Genomic DNA, 19,350 nt, shown 5'->3' on the forward strand with positions numbered 1-19,350 from the left:
AAAGTGGAATTGGGAAAGCTGGCTAATTCTTTGGTATGCTGAAGACTGTGTGGAGATAATGAGAGATAATCCAATTAGTAACAACCAAACTATACGCATATTTAAATTTTGTGCTTTAGTGTCCCCCTGTATGGTTCGGAATATTGGAAAACCAATAAAGCGACTGAGTTTAAACTATAGAAGCCAGAAGTTTTTCGGAACAAGTGCATGGTTAATAGTGACAACCTTCTAGCCAATTACTATCTCAAATAAATAGTTAAAAAGAAAAATACTCGTTCAAATATCAACAGTTTATCAGACACAGAAGATGGAGATGTTTGAGCCTTGTCAGTGGCGTAGCGAGGTCGGGTGTCACCCGGTGCGGCACTTAATGGTGTCACCCCCCAGAGGCGTAGCGACCCTTCCCGGGGACAAACTTTCAATTTTCGATTTGCACCCCCCTCCCTCAAACTTTCGATTTGCACACCCCCCTCAAACTTTCGATTTGCACCCCCCCCCCCTAAAACTTTCGATGTGTACCTCTTAAAACACTGTTTAACACTCGAATTAATCACTTAATTAAGTGGAATTATCATTTTTCTCTATATATTTTGCTATTTTTTACCTTGGTATCACCCCACTAAATGGTGTCACCCGCTGCGGTCCGCTACCCCCGCCCCCCTCCCCTCGCTACGCCTCTGAGCCTTGTAATTAGATGGTACGCTTCGACTACTTTCAGATGGACACCAGATGGCAAGAGAAAACAAGAACGGCTAAAAGAAATGTAGAGAAGATCAATGAAGAAAGTTGAAGGAAAGAGGCCTAACATTTTAACACGCACAGGCTGAAGCCAGAGACCTAGTTGTTGAAGCGCCAGTGGCCATTGAGAAATGATACTGACGTTGAACAATGAAGAGGGAGATGACAATGGGCTAATTTAGCGTGCCGTCATTTGTGAACAACCCCCATTACATTGTGAAAGCAATGTCCAAAATGGGAAACCTCGTGCATAGTGCGCTTTCCTTATATCTATATATATATATAATTATCTTCATGGAGACCATAGAAAACACCAAGCTGTAAGCAGCCCCCTCTCTTCCTCTCTAGGCATATACCTACCACCCCACCCCCACATGGTCTGGTGAGCTGTGGTTCACGCTAAATGTTTACAATCGGATAGCTGGGTTTAGTGACGGCTATTAGGGGCAGATAATTTAGTTTGAAACGATTTTAAACTTAGGGGAGGTAACTAATTGGAGACTGCTTTCATGGATTGTAGGAAAAAAAGTCACAGAAAAAAAACACAGGAAAAAAAAACAAAAAAAGTCACAGGAAAAAAGTCACAAATATATATTTGCATGGAATTCGTTAATACTTTTAAATATTAAATATTCAGAAAGTGCTAACTACATAGGATTAATTAAATGTTATGTAATGTGTGTAGCTTGAATACACATAGTAATTTTTATAATTCATCTAAAAATATTTAGTACGAAATATGTAGATTGTAATTATGTTAAACATAATATTAATAGCATTTTATAGAAAGCTCCAAAGTCCACGGTTTTCATCTTTTTTTTTTTTTTTAAATACTAATATTAATTTACCGTGAAATGGTAAGTTCATCTGACTTGCTGCCCTCAACTCACCGCAACAATAGTTATGCTTAGTTCAACCACCTTTACTGCCCACATTTGTCACGCTCATTACTTAACAAAACTTAGGATCAAAACAGAAAGCCGACAAGGTTCAAAGGCTGTAAATGACACAAAACGTGTTCGGACCATGCCTACTGAGGAGCGGCCGACCAGAGAATAGCCTACGGCAAAACATATGCAAAACACAATGATGAACCTAAATTTCTTTTATAATTAACTTTTCTACCGCGTATTTAACTAAATGCGTAACAAAAGTTGAGATTGTTCTGTAAATTATCTTAGAGTATTTTTACTTACAATTTGTTATAAACCATACTGCTTTTAACGTCTATAAATAATTTATGCTATCAAAAAATACAACCCACAACAATAAACATACAACATTTTAACAAATAGATCAAAATAATTCTAAATATTTTCAAAAAAGATTTTGTGACTTTTGTTCTGTGATTTTATTTCTGTGACTTTTTTTCCGATAAAATTTTTCCATTGTGACTTTTTCTGTGACTTTTTTACTTTCTCGTATATACGTAGTATAGAGAAAGTATTGTAATCGTGCAAAAAAAAAAATCGAGATTTTTACAAATCTCGACGTTTTACACCTCACTGATACGGAAAAACATAATTTTGCAATCTTGTCCGTATGTCTGTGTGTGTGTGTGTCTGTCCGTGTGTGTGTCTGTGTGTAAACACGATAACTTGAGTACCGTTACAGCTAGGTTGATGAAATTTCATATATAAGTATTTTATCAAAATCGTAGATCCGTATCAACTTTTGAGCGATTTCCGATAACCGGAAGTGGTACTTTTCCTACTTTGAATTTTTTAAAAGCCTATAACTTGAGTACTATTTCAGATAGATAAATGAAATTTCACATGTAAGTAAAAGATCTAATTCTCTACCTTCTGTTAAATTTTGAGTAATTTCCGTTGACTGTAAGTAGTAATTTACGCTACTTCCGATTTCTCAAAAAACTAATGTAAATTTTAAAAGTACTAATAATATTGCGCACTATTATGCGCTTTTTTTTATTTGCGTTCACTTGGTGTGCAATTAATTTGTCTACGAGATTTTATTCTATTTTTAAAACTTTAAGTATTTAAAATGGATTAAAAATCATGTCTATAGCCCGAGTTTCCATCCCCTGTTATTTTATATAAGAATATTCGAGAAAGTTTAGGGGAGATCACTCCCGGTTTATTTCCTAGCAAAAACTGTGACTTTTTTTCTGTGTTTTTTTTCCTGTGACTTTTTTTCCGTTCGCCCTTTCATGGGGGGGGGGGGGGAATGTAGGGTAGGGGTTGGGGGAAAGGAGGGTTGGGAGAAATGAGGGTGTGTGTGTGTTGGGGGAGGGGAGGGGGGGGGGGGTTATCGACCTACTGATAGTGTTTTAAAGCAAATGTTTTCAGTGGCAGCATTGGTACCGTCGAATTCACAAATTATGAATTACTGAAAAGTAGAAAATAAAACAACTAAATAGCGGCTCGTATCAATTTATTTTCTGTAAACTTGCGTCATGGTTTTAGTTATGACATGCTACAGGGGCAAACCATAACACTCAATTCATAATCCCCTTATCAATAGATGTCTGAAAGAAACCTCGTTGATATTATTTGTATCTTAAATCGGAAAATGTATTTGAATTTGGTACAAAATCGGTTTCTTTTATCAAGGACATAATAATATTCTTTGCAATTATTTGCAAATACGGTATTTGGCCTTGTAAGTGGGAAAATTAATTATGTATCTGGCTAGCCAGTTGCGTAGAAGTTTTGTAGGCCCTAACGTCAGTTCCCGACGCCGTTTGTCAGCCATTTTGATAAAGGAAATAAATCGTCTCACTGTGAGTGATTTTGTTTGTAAATGGACGGGTAAGAGAGTTGCTAACTTGAGTTTAAAATTCCTTTAATCTTTTAGCGCACATAAATCTAAAATACTAACTAGATCTAGATCTAGATCTAATCTAGTCAAATCTAGTCTAGAAATCAAGACACATTTTGATTTTGAAGTGGCCGGGTCCAATACAGATCTGAGAGATTACCTTTGCACGCCTTTACAGACAGACAAGGGGTAATCTATCGTTTTAGCGTAATCAATTCGGCCGGTGCTAGTAATGTAGGGATAAGGTAACTAATGAATATGGCTTAAATATGAATATATTTTTGCATATTGTATTAAAATACTAAAGATAATTGAATATTAAACCACATTTAAGGGTTAAATCAATTAAAATGTCATGAAATTAAGGTTTAACAACGATGTTCCAGGTACTAAATTTGCTATCTTAAGAAAGTATTATTTTGAGTCATTTCCCCTTAATTTCTATTTGTATGGAAATGTATTGCTGTTTGCCAGTGAATACGATTGTCTTATTTTTAAATACAGAGTATGCTTTTTTTTTTTTAATTTCTGTTCTTTAAACAATTTACATCAGTTCTAGAATTATTATTATGAGATGCAAAATTAAGGAATTAATGAAGTCCCGATTTTTGTTTAGCTACTAATACTAGATCTAAATTAATCTAATGTTTAATTAACTATTAGTTTGAGTTAACTGTTATTGTTTGTTTGCTTTTTATTTCATATTTTCATGTTTTTTTCCCTTTGATTAGTGATTTGATCATAAATGACGTCACGTTTTTTGACCTCTCTTCACCTTAACACCCCCCCCCATTTACGCCGTCACGAAATATAGTCGTAATGTCAAAAATTACCTTTTTGCCCTGCCTGTTAAAAAGTCAAGCCATAATTCTAACGAACAATAATTTTTTTCAGCATTTTTGTATTAGGCTAAATACATAACGTTTCACGTTTCTTACCCCTCTCACTTCCCACGTAAAACGTCGTCTCAAAACCAGTTACTCCACCCCTTAAGTGTGCGATGTCATTTATGGTAGATGTCAAGTCCTAACCTACAATATACATTTTGAATACCAAATACCCAAAATGAGTGATATGGGTTTGACCTATAATGAAGGGGTGATCGGGGGGGGGGGGGTGAGTGACGTCAATTATGGAAGACTTTTATAAAGCTGTGCTCAATGAAAATGAGGAACATATAGCGTTCGTTTTCATGCATACCTTTGCTCACAACGAATGATCATAACTATTGCAAGCCTGTTTTCCTTAGAGGTGTTAAACTTAAACAACTTCAGCACACCATCCCCGCCAAAAAGACCTGCCACTAAATGCCTACCGACGAAAATAGGCCGCACTATGTTGACTCCAAATTAAATAACTTCTGACAATAAGGCTCAAACCAAGTTGCTCCTGGCAACGATATTCGACAAGAGTCCAAGACAATTATTGGCTTGCAGGTAAAATTGGACAAAACAGTAAGTTTCGCGACATGGGGCATAACAAAAGATCAACTCTTAATGCAACAGCAGCTAATGTAAAGCCAGAGCTCAGTATAGGCTTGAGTTTAATATAGTACTAGCAGTGGACAGCATCTAAGACGGTGTATTAGGAATACGGCCGTCGGCAAAACGCCAGAGTCCGACGATATCTGAACATCAATTTTGTCTTTCATGAAGTGCGGAGCACCTTTAAGAGCTGAGCTTGGGGGGGGGGGGGGTGTCCCTGTTGTCACCACCACTAGCGCCGCTTATGTCCACATATTAATCACAAGTTTAGCGTGGAGCTTAATCGGCAGACGAAGTTTATAGGCCTAGGTGGGACCGGGAGCCTAAATGCATTTACGGAAGCCGTTGTGTCACGGGCATTTTTAGAGCCGAACGTCTCAGGGCAGCAGGTTTCAGAAATTAAAAGCACGTGAATTTGTATAGTAGAGGGAGAACAGCATGCCACTGTAATAAATTAAACACCAATATAATTTACCGAACTAAAGTCATTTAGATCTATTCGTCAGGCTAAACGTCGCTAAAGTCTCAACACCATAGTGCGTGTTTTGATTTTTTTTTAATTACGTGGTATCTCTTTCTTTAACATTAGCCTAATGACAAATGACGTCATGCGCGCCGCGAACTATGATGTTGTGCTTAGTGGGGGATGAATCGGCGGGGTTGAGAAAAAATGACGTATTTCTTTTTTTTTAACAGACGAATAGGTGATAGATTCTAATTTCCTACGAACTATAGGTTGATCTAGTTTTTTTCTAGAGGGAGATATCACTATACAGTGGGTGTTTTTTTTAAATGATATATGGTGGGGAGGGGTAAACATCGACTACTGAACAAATAAAAAACTAATGAAAGCAGAAGGCAAAGAAAAAAAAACATGTGGTATTCAAATGTAACTTATTAAAATTGAAACCTATTTTCATAAACACAATATTCTTAATTCGGAAAAGGTGTAGGCCTAAGACTAATGTCTACAGACAAAATAAACAACTAGGCTTAAATGGATCACCCATAAATGACGTCATACTTTTCCCGATGAATTCCCTTTCCCCCAATCGTCACTAAAAGCAAGATGATGATTTAATATCATATCGCAATTGTACTATACCCCAACCCTTAATCACAATTTCTAACGAAAACGAATATATTCTTCATCATTTAAAAAAAAAAAAAATTTCACCCCGTCCCATATTTTGAGTCCAACGTCATTTATGAGGAATATGGACGACCTAATAATTGACAAGTTAATCAGTACAAAAGGGTTTAATAAATGTTGGACCTCCCAAAAGTCGTTGAGATCTTGGATGTACATACATACATAGCCTTAATTTTAATTGAAATTAAAGATAAGAAGACGGCCCTCTGTCCTACTTTTATTAAACCAGACAGCTATGTTTAGTAAACAACAAAATCAACACAATATACATACGAATAGACATGTGTATCAAGGGAAACTACTCTAACTTTTATTTGGAAAGATGGCCGCTGTTTTTATCTGCTAATATTTATCTCAAACACCTTGTTTAAAGTTAGTTTCATGATATTTTAAATTGTTTTGTTCACTGATTGTTATTTTAAATCAATTATCTGTTATATATTGTGAAATTTGACTTAACTATACTTATTTAAACAAATATATTCATCAGTTACCTCTCCCGCACATTACTACTGCAGCCGAATTGATTACGCTAAAACGATAGATTACCCAGACAAGGTCTAGAGTCTAGGACTCGCTATTTGGACCCAGTTTAAGTTTGGTCTATAATGACTATAGTTAGGCCTACACATTCATAACCTGCTTTTATTTAAACATAATCTAGAGTTAGAGTAACTTACTAGATCTAGATCTATCTGATCTCTATCTGCGAAAACAGCAAAAAAAAAATCGAAAGTCTACCCAGAATAGTTGAATAGTAGGCTGTTCAAAATCAAACAACTGCTGCCTTGTAGTTTGTTCTGGGTTGGACAAAGTCTATGGAAGCAAATCCAAAAAGAAAAGCAGGCTGAAATCGGAGTCAATGGCCTCAATGGTGCATAACCATTTGACACGTAACGCTTAATGTGTTGGAGGCGTGGTCGAGTCGGCAAAAAGCTCATGGTTGATAAATTCAAAAAAGTCTCGAGTTAAACCCACTGGCAGATAAATCTCGATCCCCTTCAACACTAATAATTAAGAACGAAGAAGAAGAAGAATAGGCTAGCTAGCATAAAAATTGTATCATACGTGTAAACAATGCAGAACCATGATGCGGCATCGCCTGTTTATCACTTCGTATAGGCCATGGGCCTAATATTTGTTTGGATGATTTAGGCCTATACGAAGCTACCGATATCTGCTATACACATGTCCATTTCTAAATATATCCAGGTCACTGGAAGATGGGTTTTTAAATTTTTTAAGTTTCGAGGTATGATGTCATAGGTGATTCTAGTTCCCCTATGAAAAGCACTAGGTCCTGGATGAGATGAATAAAGCCAACTAATCAAAGCTTTTTATAGCTAGGTTAACTATAAATAGCTTCTACGTTATGTGCGGGACTCTGTAAATGTAAAAACTTAAGTTAAGACTATTAAAGAAACCTGGGAGGTGAAATTGGGGTGGCCGCAGCTTGGGTAACGATTAGTTTAGGGTAGTTTACCCTTGAGCTAGACTAACCTAGATCTAGATGCTCTATATTTCAAGCTTAGTCTAGAATCTATATAGTTTCTAAATTTTTCTGTTGTTTTAAATTATTTCGATAATCTACGTCTTCTAGATCTAGTTTGTGTCTCTACATACAAGCATGTCTAAGCAAATGTTACGTTATAATTTGTTAGTGATTCTTACATCCCTTGTGTTATGATTATTATAGTTGCGTCCCTTGAGTCATCACTGGGTCATCAGTGATATGTACTAAAGTTGTTAATAAATTTAATTAGGGCCTAAAGTTTAGACTTTTATTAGAAAAACTAGATCCTGAAGTTAGATTAGGCCTAACCATTGTTAGGGTTAAAGGTAAAAAAAAGCATCCTAACCTTGCACAATATGCCGGGGAAAATGTTTTTGCAGTTTATTTCTTTTACATCAATTTACTATTGGTGTATTCTTATAGACAGATGGAAAAAAAATTGAACGGGATTAATCCTTGCATTAATTATACTAGTAGGTTAATCTATTAATAAGGCCTTTGCATTATACAACTATTGTCTACTTCCCAATTTGCAACATTTGTTGCACTCTGTTTTATGTGTATACATGTTTAAAAAAATGTATTCATAAATCTTTTCATGTTTCTTTCAGTGAGTTTTATACATCCAGTGGAATGAAGGTAAGTTTGAATATGATATGCCCATTAATTCCATGCTGTGCCCCCCCCCCCCCCCCCCCCTTTCCCCCTCATAATCAGTTTCTGAATGAGTACAAACTTCTTTAAAAATTGAGAATGTTTAGAATATGTATTCTCAGCTTTCGATGAATTTTTTGTTTCCCATCAGCATTTTTTTGTTCCATTGAAATGTAGATTTTGTTTTGAATTTTCTTTCTAGCGTAGTCAGGATGACATGATGCAAGTAAATGAAGGTATGGGTGATGCAAATGATGCTAAAAAGGTAATAAATCTATTTTCAAATTTATGTAAATATTGACATGCTTATTTTAAATAGTTGCATATATTAGTGCCATAGGGTTAAATATTTTTAAAAAGTATCTTTTGTAATTAAGATACAAAAAATAACTATAATAATTATAAACATTTGTACATATGTTTGGATTTTGTAATGAATTAATGAACAAGTCATGTAGAGGTTACTTTTTTTATTAGACTACCACACATTTGGTTATTATAGGGCGATGTTTTAATAAAAATAGTAAGTTAATATCAGCAATTATTAGAATAATAACGTCACATTAATTCATAGAGGCTACTTATTTTATGTCTTCAAATTAACATTATTAGAATTTTAAATGTTGTTTTTGAGTGAATATGATTTGTTTTAATTTTAGGCTAAATTTGACAATGGCGGCAACCCTCCTTCACGTGTAGTACATATTCGTAGCCTTCCAAATGATGCAGCTGAAACAGATGTGGTTCAGTTGGGAATGCCTTTTGGCAAAATGACTAATGTTCTTGTGCTCAAACAAAAAAATCAGGTATTGATACAGAATTTTTTTTATTTCACCTCTTAAGTTGTTCATTTTAGTTTAGAAATAAACCAATTTTTATATTATAAAATGAGGCTCAATTATTTTTTTATACAAAATCTTTAACTGCAAATATTCCATTTCATTATCAGGCTTTTCTAGAGTTTCAAGAAGAAACAAGTGCAGTCAACATGGTTTCATATTTTAAAACAAACCCTGCTCAAGTACGTTTAAAATCATGCTATGTTCAGTTTTCAAATCACAAGGAACTTAAAACGGATGCTTCAAATGTGCAGGTATGTGTAATAGAAATATGAAGTCTGCTTATTATTATTAGTTGTAAAACTTACATTTCACTTGAGTTATAATTAAATTAAATCTTTTTATTAATTTTCTTTTGTGTTAAGAATACAAGTGCCCAAGCTGCCCTGCAGGCTGCCCAAGGTTTGCTTGGTGCTGGTGGTGCAAATGTATCTGGTGATCACACGACAATTCTTCGTGTGATTGTTGATAATGTTTTATACCCTGTTACTTTGGAAGTTTTGCATCAGGTTTGTTTTTTTATAGCTATAAGCTTCACCGTTTTTTGTTATAAAGCCATATTTTTTGTTTAGATTAATTTGTGTTATATATTGAATTTGTTTTATGTTTTTATTACTAGATTTGAAATGTTTTTTTCTGAATATTCAGTTAATTTTAAGTGTAGACTCAATAGAATAGCGATGGTGCTTAAAACAATTTTAATGTTAATGTCCTTTAGAAAAATCTTTCATTTAAAAGGTTACATTCATAAGTCACCTAATCTTTTGTCAGTAGGAATCATAATTGATAGCATATTTTTTTTCATTTTGTTACCATTAAATGTTTATGGTTAGTTTACACTTTTTATCTGAATGTTTTTGTCTCTCTAGCTGTTCTCCAGATTTGGTAAAATTTTGAAAATCATTACATTCACAAAAAACAGTAAGTATAATTTACAAGCATTTATTAATAGAAAACCTGACATTTCTTTTTTTTACATGAACTAGACTTTTTTAGTTTTATACATTTGTATTACTGTTTGAATTTTATCTGCAGATACATTTCAAGCTTTGATACAGTTTTCTGATCCCATATCTGCTGCTACTGCTAAAGATGTCAGTAAAAACTTTATTTTGATATTTAAATACTTGTAAATAGTCTTAAATGAATGTATTGCATCCCTTTTTTAGTCACATGTTTGTAAGACCCAACAAAGGTGCACACCTATTTCTCAGTATTAAATATGAAGCTAGGTCAAGTAGGTGGATTTTCTATAATGCAAGACAACTCTTCTGGCTAAGTGATTCTAAGTAATAGTAATAGAGGCTAAACCCCACCCAAAGCAATGCAACATTTTACATATTGATAAAGAAAGAAACTAAATAGAACTTTAAAGAACACTCAGTATACTATGAACTAATGGGTAGGGAATTTTATAGGAGTAATTAACCTTCAGAACATATCAGGTAGAGTGCTCTAATTATACGATATGTATCTTGCTCATAATCCATTTGTTTTTACTACTTAAATATTCAATCATCAAAGGCCTTTAATACTCATGCTTTATTTGTTTACATTTCAGTCTCTTGACAATCAAAATATTTACAATGGCTGCAACACTTTGAAAATTGACTACTCCAGGCTTACAAATCTGAATGTTAAGTACAATAATGATAAAAGTCGAGATTTTACACGCCCTGATTTACCTACTGGCGATGGAATGGATAATGGTATGCCTATGGGAGGTGGAGGTAAATATCATTACTACATAAATTAAATATATTAAATACCACATATCACATTCAAGCTGCCTACATGCTAGTAATGATTATGTCTTTAACAATTACACATGCCTTCCCTTAAAAATTGAAATTGATGTCAGCATAGTCTTTTTGTTATGATAACTTTGTTTCTGGCTCAAAGGTTCTTCTTGGTTTTTATATATTAATGCTCCTTAGTTTTAAGTTTTAACTTGTTCAGCCATTTGTGCATGCTTGGATGGTATAATACCTGCACGCATATGCTTCTGAATAGTGAAGATTCATTTTCTGGTCACTTTTTATATTCTTAGCTGATACTGGTTCTAATTGTCATTAAAACTTTAAGTTTGAATACAGTACAATGCAATATTTAGCAGTGGTGGAATTGTTCAGCTAAATTACAAAAAATTGTGTTGTTCTGCCATTCCTCTTTGGTAGAAGTCTGTTTATCTAATCAGGAATAAATAAGAAAATATGTACATATTTTTAAAATCAATAAATAAAAATGAAAACTGATCAGAGAAAAAGTGATTATTTCCCTTTGACATTCATTTCCGTATCCTTGTTTACTTAATGTAATTTTTTATAGTTCTACATAATGTGTACAAAAGTCACCTTCCAAGATTTGTGAAGCTTTAAAGGCAAACACATTTATTTTTTACTATTCTGATATTTTCATTTATAAGGATGAAATATCAAAATAAACTTTCTTTATTTGCAATTGTAAATATTACACATTCAATAAAATAATCACTAGCTAACATTAACGATGAACTTGAACATTTGCTCATTTCTACTGTGTATTATATAAACCTTTAATTTTTTTCCAGCCTAGCAAAGTAGAAATTGAGAATAAATTATTTTTAACAATGTATTCTTTTCACTAAAATTTTCAATCAGATTTAGGTGGAATGGGAGCTGGAGTACTTGGTGCAGGTAAGCTCAAAATTATTATTTTTTAATTTAAAAAAAATAATTTCACTTAACAGTATTTTTAAATTTCATTAGCACTAATCATGTGAAAGTTCTTTCTTTTGTATTTAATTCCACATTTAATCATCCAATAAAATATTTTTATTGTAAAGCTTGAAACCTGACTGAAAATAATGCTGTATATTTTTGTTTCATTCAGTAACAAATGTGATTCTCATGTCTTGAAAAGAAAAACATTATTTGCCATGTTGTATGTAACTAAATATTTTTATAAATAATTATCTATAAGTATCATAATGCTCAGGTGGTAATTCTCTTAATATGGGAGGAATGGGTGGAGCAGGAGGCTTCAATTTTGGAGGAAATCAAATGGGGAACAGAATGGGCAATATGCAAGGAATGAATCAAGGAAGTGGAAGCCCTTGTGTACTAGTATCTAATTTAGATGAGGAGGTATGTTTTATTCTTCTTAAATATGTGCCATTCACTACTATGACATTAAATTCTAAAATAACCAACAGCAAGAATTTTTTTGAATTTAACTTAGTTTTCTGTCATTTTAAAAGAAGATAATTTGAGATTTTGATTATTCTATTTTGTAGTCGTCTTGCTTAAAACTAATTTCAAGATATTTACTTGCTGTTGTGTAAAGATGTATTATCTTTTAAAATGTCAGTGGTTTTTTATATATATATTTTTTATGGTGTTAACATTTTTGTGGAAGCAGTAATATTGAAAGCATGGTGAGATTGCATGTAGCAAAGTCAGTTAAAAAAAACATCTTGTCTTAATAATAAACCATTAGACCTTTTGGAACATGATAAAAAATTCTGCATGTTTAGCATGTTTGTGATAATAAATTAAATTGAAATCTTAATAAATATTTTAGACTTACAGTAACTAAGGTATAACTTTTAAAGCGACAAATCAATGCTGAAACCTTTTTTGTTAAATGTTTGCTTTCTATGTGGTTTTTGTCAGTGTGTATGAGTGTGTTTGGAACTTCTAAAGTTATTTTTTTTCCATAGATGCATTATCATAATTTACCTTTTTCTTAAACAACTTACTTAATTGCTCTTTTTCATAATTAGTAATCTATCACTCTTGTGTAGTCCATTTGAATTATTCATTTATTTTTTTTCTTTCTTTTTTCTCTATTGTCATCTCACCCTCCCCCAAACCCCTTGCCACAAAATCTACAAAAAAAATCATGCCTGATCAAAATCTCATCCTGATGTTTTGCTGGACTACCTTTTGTCTGAACTGATCTACACGCCTGACCACATGCTGCTGCTGTTGCTGCCTACTCGACTGAACTGACTCCTACCCTACCTCGTCAAATTACTTTGTCCCATGCTGCCTTGCCTTTATTTGTAAAAAAATACATCTGTTACGTCAAAACCTTTTTAGAAAGTAACGCCAGATGCACTCTTTATACTTTTTGGTACGTCAAGCCTTTACCTTCTGTTTTACACAATTATTTTTACCTATGTACCATTAAAGCAGTCTTATGCTGTTTAGAGTTTTCTTGCTTCTTTTCTTGTTAGGTAATAGGTTAATTAAATACAATTATGTACTTTTTTCCTTAACCATTGATTCCAAAAGAAATTTAGTCTTGTCTTTTTTTAAACAACTAAATTATTTTAAATTGTTTGGTCTTAATTTTACTTGTGATTTCATTTTTGCTGCCTCTGTAATATCAACAAAGGCTATCATAACTTTTTAGAAATGTAAATGACATTTTAATATTACTATGCTAGAAAAAATTGTGAATAGATATGCTGGGTATGTGCACTTTTGGTTTAAAAGGTTACACTGATACTGTTGGCCAGATATTCATCTTCCATATAATATTATTACTGTGTATATACTTGTTCTTATGAATACACTTCTCCATTTTGGCTGTAAAAGCCTTAAATCTATAAACCATTATAATCCATCTCTCATAATAGGTTCTTTAAAGTGTTAGTGGTAGCTCTAGAAATGGATCCCTTTAAAATAATAAGGCTGGAGGAGAGATCTTTTTTTATGTTAAATTTGAAAAGTTTTCTCTGAATTTTAGGAATTTTCATTATAATAAATATCTGATTTAATCAGATTTTAACAATTATGCATGTAATCAAGTATGTACAGTAATTGATAAATCGTGGAAATTTACATGAATAAATTTATTTTAAAATAGCAATAAACAAATTATCAGTTCTAAAATAGACTTGTTCTAAACAGCTTAAAGAAAATATAGCATAAATATTTGACAGTTTTGCATTTAGCAATAACAAAATATGTTTAGGCATCCTATTTTCTTATACATAAACATTTTCTTAAGCTTGATTAGGTAATTTAGGCAATGAAAAAATTAGCTTGTTTCAAACACAACTGTTAAATAATTGTTAAATTGATACGCTAATGCTATTTTAAAAACATGTGGCTAATTTTGTACATTAATATTCTTAATTATCTATCTGGATATTGTTTAGTTGAACAAAAGGTTCAAATGTAATTTTTTTTTTACTAAAAAGATTCTTTGTTAAAAAAGTAAACTTTATCAGTTTAGCAAATTTATTTACATACACATCTTTTTTTAAAAAGCAGAACTTAATCCACAATTTTTCTTGAATCTGTGCAACGCATACATTTGTTTACTGAGTTCCAAAAATGCACTTAACTTTAGCTAGTGTTCAAAAAGAACTACCAGCTTAAATATAAGTGTTGTGCAATGTTTGTTTGCAGTATCATTCATTTGAAAAAATTAGAACTTTGTTATTAAACATTTATTTGCATTAAATGGATAGTTTAAAAAAATAAGAGGTTATTGATAAATGAGAGGTAAGTGTAATATTTTCATTTTCCACTTACATATACATTTAGACTTGTAAAGAAGTAAAAAAAAAAGAATATTTGCTTGCTGTAGTATTTTCAGTCTCTGTTAACATGATTATAAAAATATTTGTTTTAGTAGAAATACTTATCTAAATGCAGTTTAAATATTTCTAATACAGGTGTTTATGGTAACGTGCACCGTGTGAAGATTTTGTTCAATAAGAAAGACAATGCTTTGGTACAAATGGCGGACCCATCTCAGGCCCAACAAGGTACTTAAATTTCATTTAGAATCAGTTGTTTTTTCTGGTTAAGAAAGGGGTCTCTCTCCATATGGATACACACATTATTTTTAACATTTGTGTGCTTGTATACAGGAAGAAGAAAAAGAAAAATGTGTTATGAACTGAATTAATGTCTATGGCCATTTAATTAGTGTGTTTGAATTTTTGCTTTTTGTCTGAATTTGCTAGATATATAATGTCTTATTTATTCTACTTTTAAGCTGTAACATACTTAGACAAAGCCAGAGTATGGGGAAAACAGCTGAGAGTAGCTCCGTCAAAGCACCAGTTGATTCAAATGCCAAAAGATGGACAGTCTGTAAGTTCTGAGATGATGAACTCAGTTAATTATAATTAGCTACTGTCAGATTTTTATTTTCAATCGTTGTACAATTTAGTTCCTGTAATATTGTAAAGACAAATAAGAACATAGAAATAGTGATTAAGGCTGAAGTTATTTTAAAATTATCATGCTTTCATACTTTAAAATAAACCCCAGTACATTAACATAATTTAAAATAAAAAGGTTATATTTTTAACCATTAATGTCCCATTCATTCTACCAAAACTCCACCCATGACGGCCCAATGTAAGGAGCATAACTCTGTATGATCAAGTGAATAGTTTCACAAAATATTTGTTTTTGTCTAAATGAAATTGAAAATTAAGATAAAAAGTACTGCTTAATGTTGGGAATAAACCTGGCTTTCCAACAGTACTAAATAGAATATATTATATTCGGTACAAGTACAGTATAAAAATAAAAAATGTCGGAGAAAATTCAAAACAGGTCATTTTCGGTAGTCAACTTTATTTATTTTTGTCTAAACAACTATGCATCGAATTTAACAGTTAAATATCAATTTGGTTATGTTTAAGATATATAATTCATAAAATACATGCCTAGATACGTTTAGAGGCATTATTTTATTTTTAATATTAAATCTACTAAAAATAGGACAGATGAGTCTAAAATTTCGAGATGGAAAGAAACTATTATTTTTTATCTTTCAAAAGCGCCATTGAAACTAGAAGACCGGAAAAGGATGCTGAAACTATCCGACTTCCTGTTTAGTTAAAAATTAGGATTTGTAGGCCAAATTTTAATGAAACAAATTTAATTTTTCTATGCGTATTGTAAGCGGGCGGCAGCGGGCGTTACGGGACATTAACGGTGTCGGGCGGCAGCGGGCGTTACGGGACATTAATGGTTAAGGACCGTGTACAGTTTTTTTTACTTTGTTTTTTTTTTCTTTATTTTAATGCTGTGTACATTTTCTACTTACATTTTTTTGTGTAAAACCTTCATTTAGGATGCTGGTTTGACAAAAGATTTTGTGAATTCTCCACACCACAGATTTAAACGAATGGGATCCAAAAATTATATTTTCCCGCCAACTGCTGTTTTACATTTGTATAATGTGTAAGTATTTTTGAATAAGCTAAAAAAAATTAAAATTGTTGAAATAATTCATTTTGATAATAGACCAAAGCTTGGAAGTTGTTTTTTTTTCAATACATCTTGTTCTAAAACATTTAGGGCAACCCTTGAGGAAAGTGACATTCGTAGCCTATTTTCACAGTATGGGTCAGTTAAGGCTTTCAAATTTTTCAAGTAAGTTTGAACTTTCATTAATTTTTGTTTTTCTATCTTTAAAAAGTTGAAAATCATTTTGGACTTGTTACTGATTTTAATTAAAAAATCTCTCTCCATTCCAAATCTTAGCAATGACCGTAAGATGGCTTTAATTGAAATGTCTACAGTGGAGGAAGCCACACTATCTCTCATTGTGAGTACATGACTTAACAAATGTTGATGGAAAAATATGTGCTATGCAAACCAAATGTTAAAGCTAAAAGAAATAAAAAATAAAAAATCTGTTAAAATAAGTGTTTTAGAATATGAAACTGATCTATTGGCAGTTTAGTGATAGCAGTACAATTATTTAGTTTTATTCTCGAGAGGTATGTTCAAATTTCAGGGTCTACATAATTACCAAGTTGGGGACAACCTTCATTTGAGAGTCTCCTTTTCAAGATCTACAATCTAAAGCAAGAAAATTCTTTGGATTCAATTAATTGTTAACCTTAAATGTGAAGGCACATTTTGAAGCTGATATCAGTATGCTAAGATAATTTGTATAGAACATTATTTTTAAACCAATGCTGAGTTGTCATTTTAAATCAATGTTAATGCTGGTACCTCTGTACCTGAGCTAGACTTGCCTGATGGATTCTTGTTTTCTAGCCAGATTGATGCTGTACATATTTGACATATCTGACATTTTATTATTTGATTTTATTCATTCATTACATTTTATGTGCTCATAATTATATCATTTTAGGTTTTTATAAAGCTAACCACTGTCCATTAATATATGTAGTTGTATTTGGTGGTTTAAACACATTTAGTTCTAATGTACATTGCTATATCATACCTGAAATTAGTTTTAACAATCCTCACAATTTCCTTAGTCTTGTGAGGTATGTCTTAGGTTGATATAGAAATATTCAAAAGTTTCAAATACTATGCCAGGAAAAAGAAAATTCATCTATTAATTTAAAAAAAATGAGTTGATCAGCACACACTGTTATATAGAGATAAGAAACCTAATTGTTCAAATGTTTTTATCAGTAGACTAATTTAGTAATTTTCTGCTAGCAATTTTTTTTAGACTACTCATCCAATCTTAAAAGGCCAGCTAACTTGCCAAGGCCGGTCCTTGTAACTGAATAGTATAGTGTTGTTTTTTTTAAAACATTTTTTTAAGGGCTTCATTTAACTTCATGATTAGTGATATGTAGATCAAAGGTTACCCAATAAGATATGTTTTTCCCCCAGAAAAGTGCAGGTTCCTTGGTTTGGTAAGGGTGTGGTTGGATGAAGGGGACAAGTTAAAATAAATAATGAATTTCATTGAATAATTAGCATGTAGGAGAGAAACTTAAGTATTTGAAATGTATTTTTTTTTTTACAAGATATGGACATGCATTTCTTGGTTAATTTTATTAATGGTATATGGATTGATTAAATAATAGTATTAATAGAGGTAGCTTTGTTTTTTTGTTAATCTCTCCCCTGAACAGATAATGCATAGTGGAGTGTTGGTTAGACAAAGCCTTACTTTAAAGTGCATGTTTGTATAACCGTATTATCAACATATGTAAATTCTAAAATTTTAAAAGTATTACATATTGACAATTTTCAATTCTTTTCTTCAATAATTTGTTATCCATTGATAGTCTTGCAAACTGTTTTACATCTTTGTTTACTCGATACAACATACTGTGGCAGCTTGGTGACATTAAAAATGAAATTTTAAAACAATTTCACAAAATTTCATTTTCATATGGCATAATTTTTTAAAATCAGTGACATAGTTGTAATCCATATTGATTTTTAAGTAATTTTTATGTACATGTCTGATAAGTAATCACAAAGAGACAAAAAATGTGTCATTTTTTTCTTTTTAACACCTAATAAAGACCTTATTGATGTAACAATAGTAACATGTTCTTATTGTGTAGCAAGATAGTCAGAAAATTGTGCATACAAGTATGAGGGTGGAGATTATAAGTCATGCATTGCAATTCATCTGGTAATGAAAATTTTATTCTTGCCAGCAATGTATTTCTTCAAAAACTTAACAACATGCCAATGATTGACACACACATCAAGGTTGAAATGCCATTCCTACTGAATCTTGGTCACTGGACCCGTCTTTGAAAGTTGTTAGCTTAGGTTAGCCTATGGGTGTCCTGGGACGTAGGCAGCTGACAAGGGCTACCTATCTTCTTGGTGTCTTCTTCCAGATCTCGTCTCTAGGTCTTTTTTAGTCCGCCTTGTTTCCTTTTGCCTTGTGGATTCCAGGTGAGGGTCTGCCTTGTTATGCTGGATACAGACTCCCATAGTGTGTGGCCAATCCATCTCCGTTTTCTCTTCTTTAGCTGGTAGTTATAAACTACTTACCAAACATGTTTGGCTGTACCCCATAGTTTAAAAAATACAAGTTGCCTTATGCCAAAACCAGTTCACTGCAATAAAATGGTTCATGACCATTTAATCATTGAATTTAAAGAGAACCTGATAGTTTTGAGACACTTCCAGTAATTTTCAGAGAACTAGACCTAACGAAATTCAAGGTATGAGTCATCCTTCTTGCCTCTAAAAGTAAAAAAAAAAAAAATAGTATATACTAGTACGCCTATTTATACATACTGTATTCTAATATGTAGTGAAGCAATAAGTTAATAACGTAAAACAATGTTTCGCATTTTCTAAACTGTTCAACTGTCTTTATTGTTAAGGCTTAGAAGTTTTATGATTCTAAATTTCCACTCCTTTAACACTAACAGCTGTCAACTGTAAAAAAAAATATTTCAATTCGACTAACTGATAAGAACAAAATAAT

General features: G+C 32.3%; 1 protein-coding gene across 2 annotated transcripts; it reads left to right on the forward strand.

The window, feature by feature from the left end:
* Positions 1 to 3,387: 3,387 nt before the first annotated feature.
* On the forward strand, positions 3,388 to 18,444 carry LOC131934745 (polypyrimidine tract-binding protein 3). Of its 2 annotated transcripts, none has more exons than XM_059290858.1 (18): positions 3,388 to 3,481; positions 8,281 to 8,308; positions 8,526 to 8,588; positions 8,983 to 9,129; positions 9,273 to 9,416; positions 9,528 to 9,671; positions 10,032 to 10,083; positions 10,198 to 10,256; positions 10,724 to 10,892; positions 11,802 to 11,837; positions 12,139 to 12,287; positions 13,245 to 13,278; positions 14,834 to 14,926; positions 15,160 to 15,257; positions 16,252 to 16,361; positions 16,479 to 16,553; positions 16,665 to 16,728; positions 16,921 to 18,444. In XM_059290858.1, exons 2-18 carry the CDS (start codon positions 8,303 to 8,305, stop codon positions 16,987 to 16,989), a joined length of 1,512 nt encoding a protein of 503 aa, XP_059146841.1. In that variant the 5' UTR covers positions 3,388 to 3,481; positions 8,281 to 8,302; the 3' UTR covers positions 16,990 to 18,444. The 2 variants fall into 2 exon arrangements, with proteins under 2 accessions (XP_059146841.1, XP_059146840.1); XM_059290857.1 differs by having other exon boundaries at positions 3,402 to 3,509.
* The last annotated feature ends 906 nt before the right edge of the window (positions 18,445 to 19,350 follow it).

Source organism: Physella acuta, unplaced genomic scaffold (assembly GCF_028476545.2).
Source record: "Physella acuta isolate Inbredline_101_S28 unplaced genomic scaffold, ASM2847654v3 ptg000117l, whole genome shotgun sequence".
Taxonomy (NCBI): Eukaryota; Metazoa; Mollusca; class Gastropoda; family Physidae; genus Physella; species Physella acuta.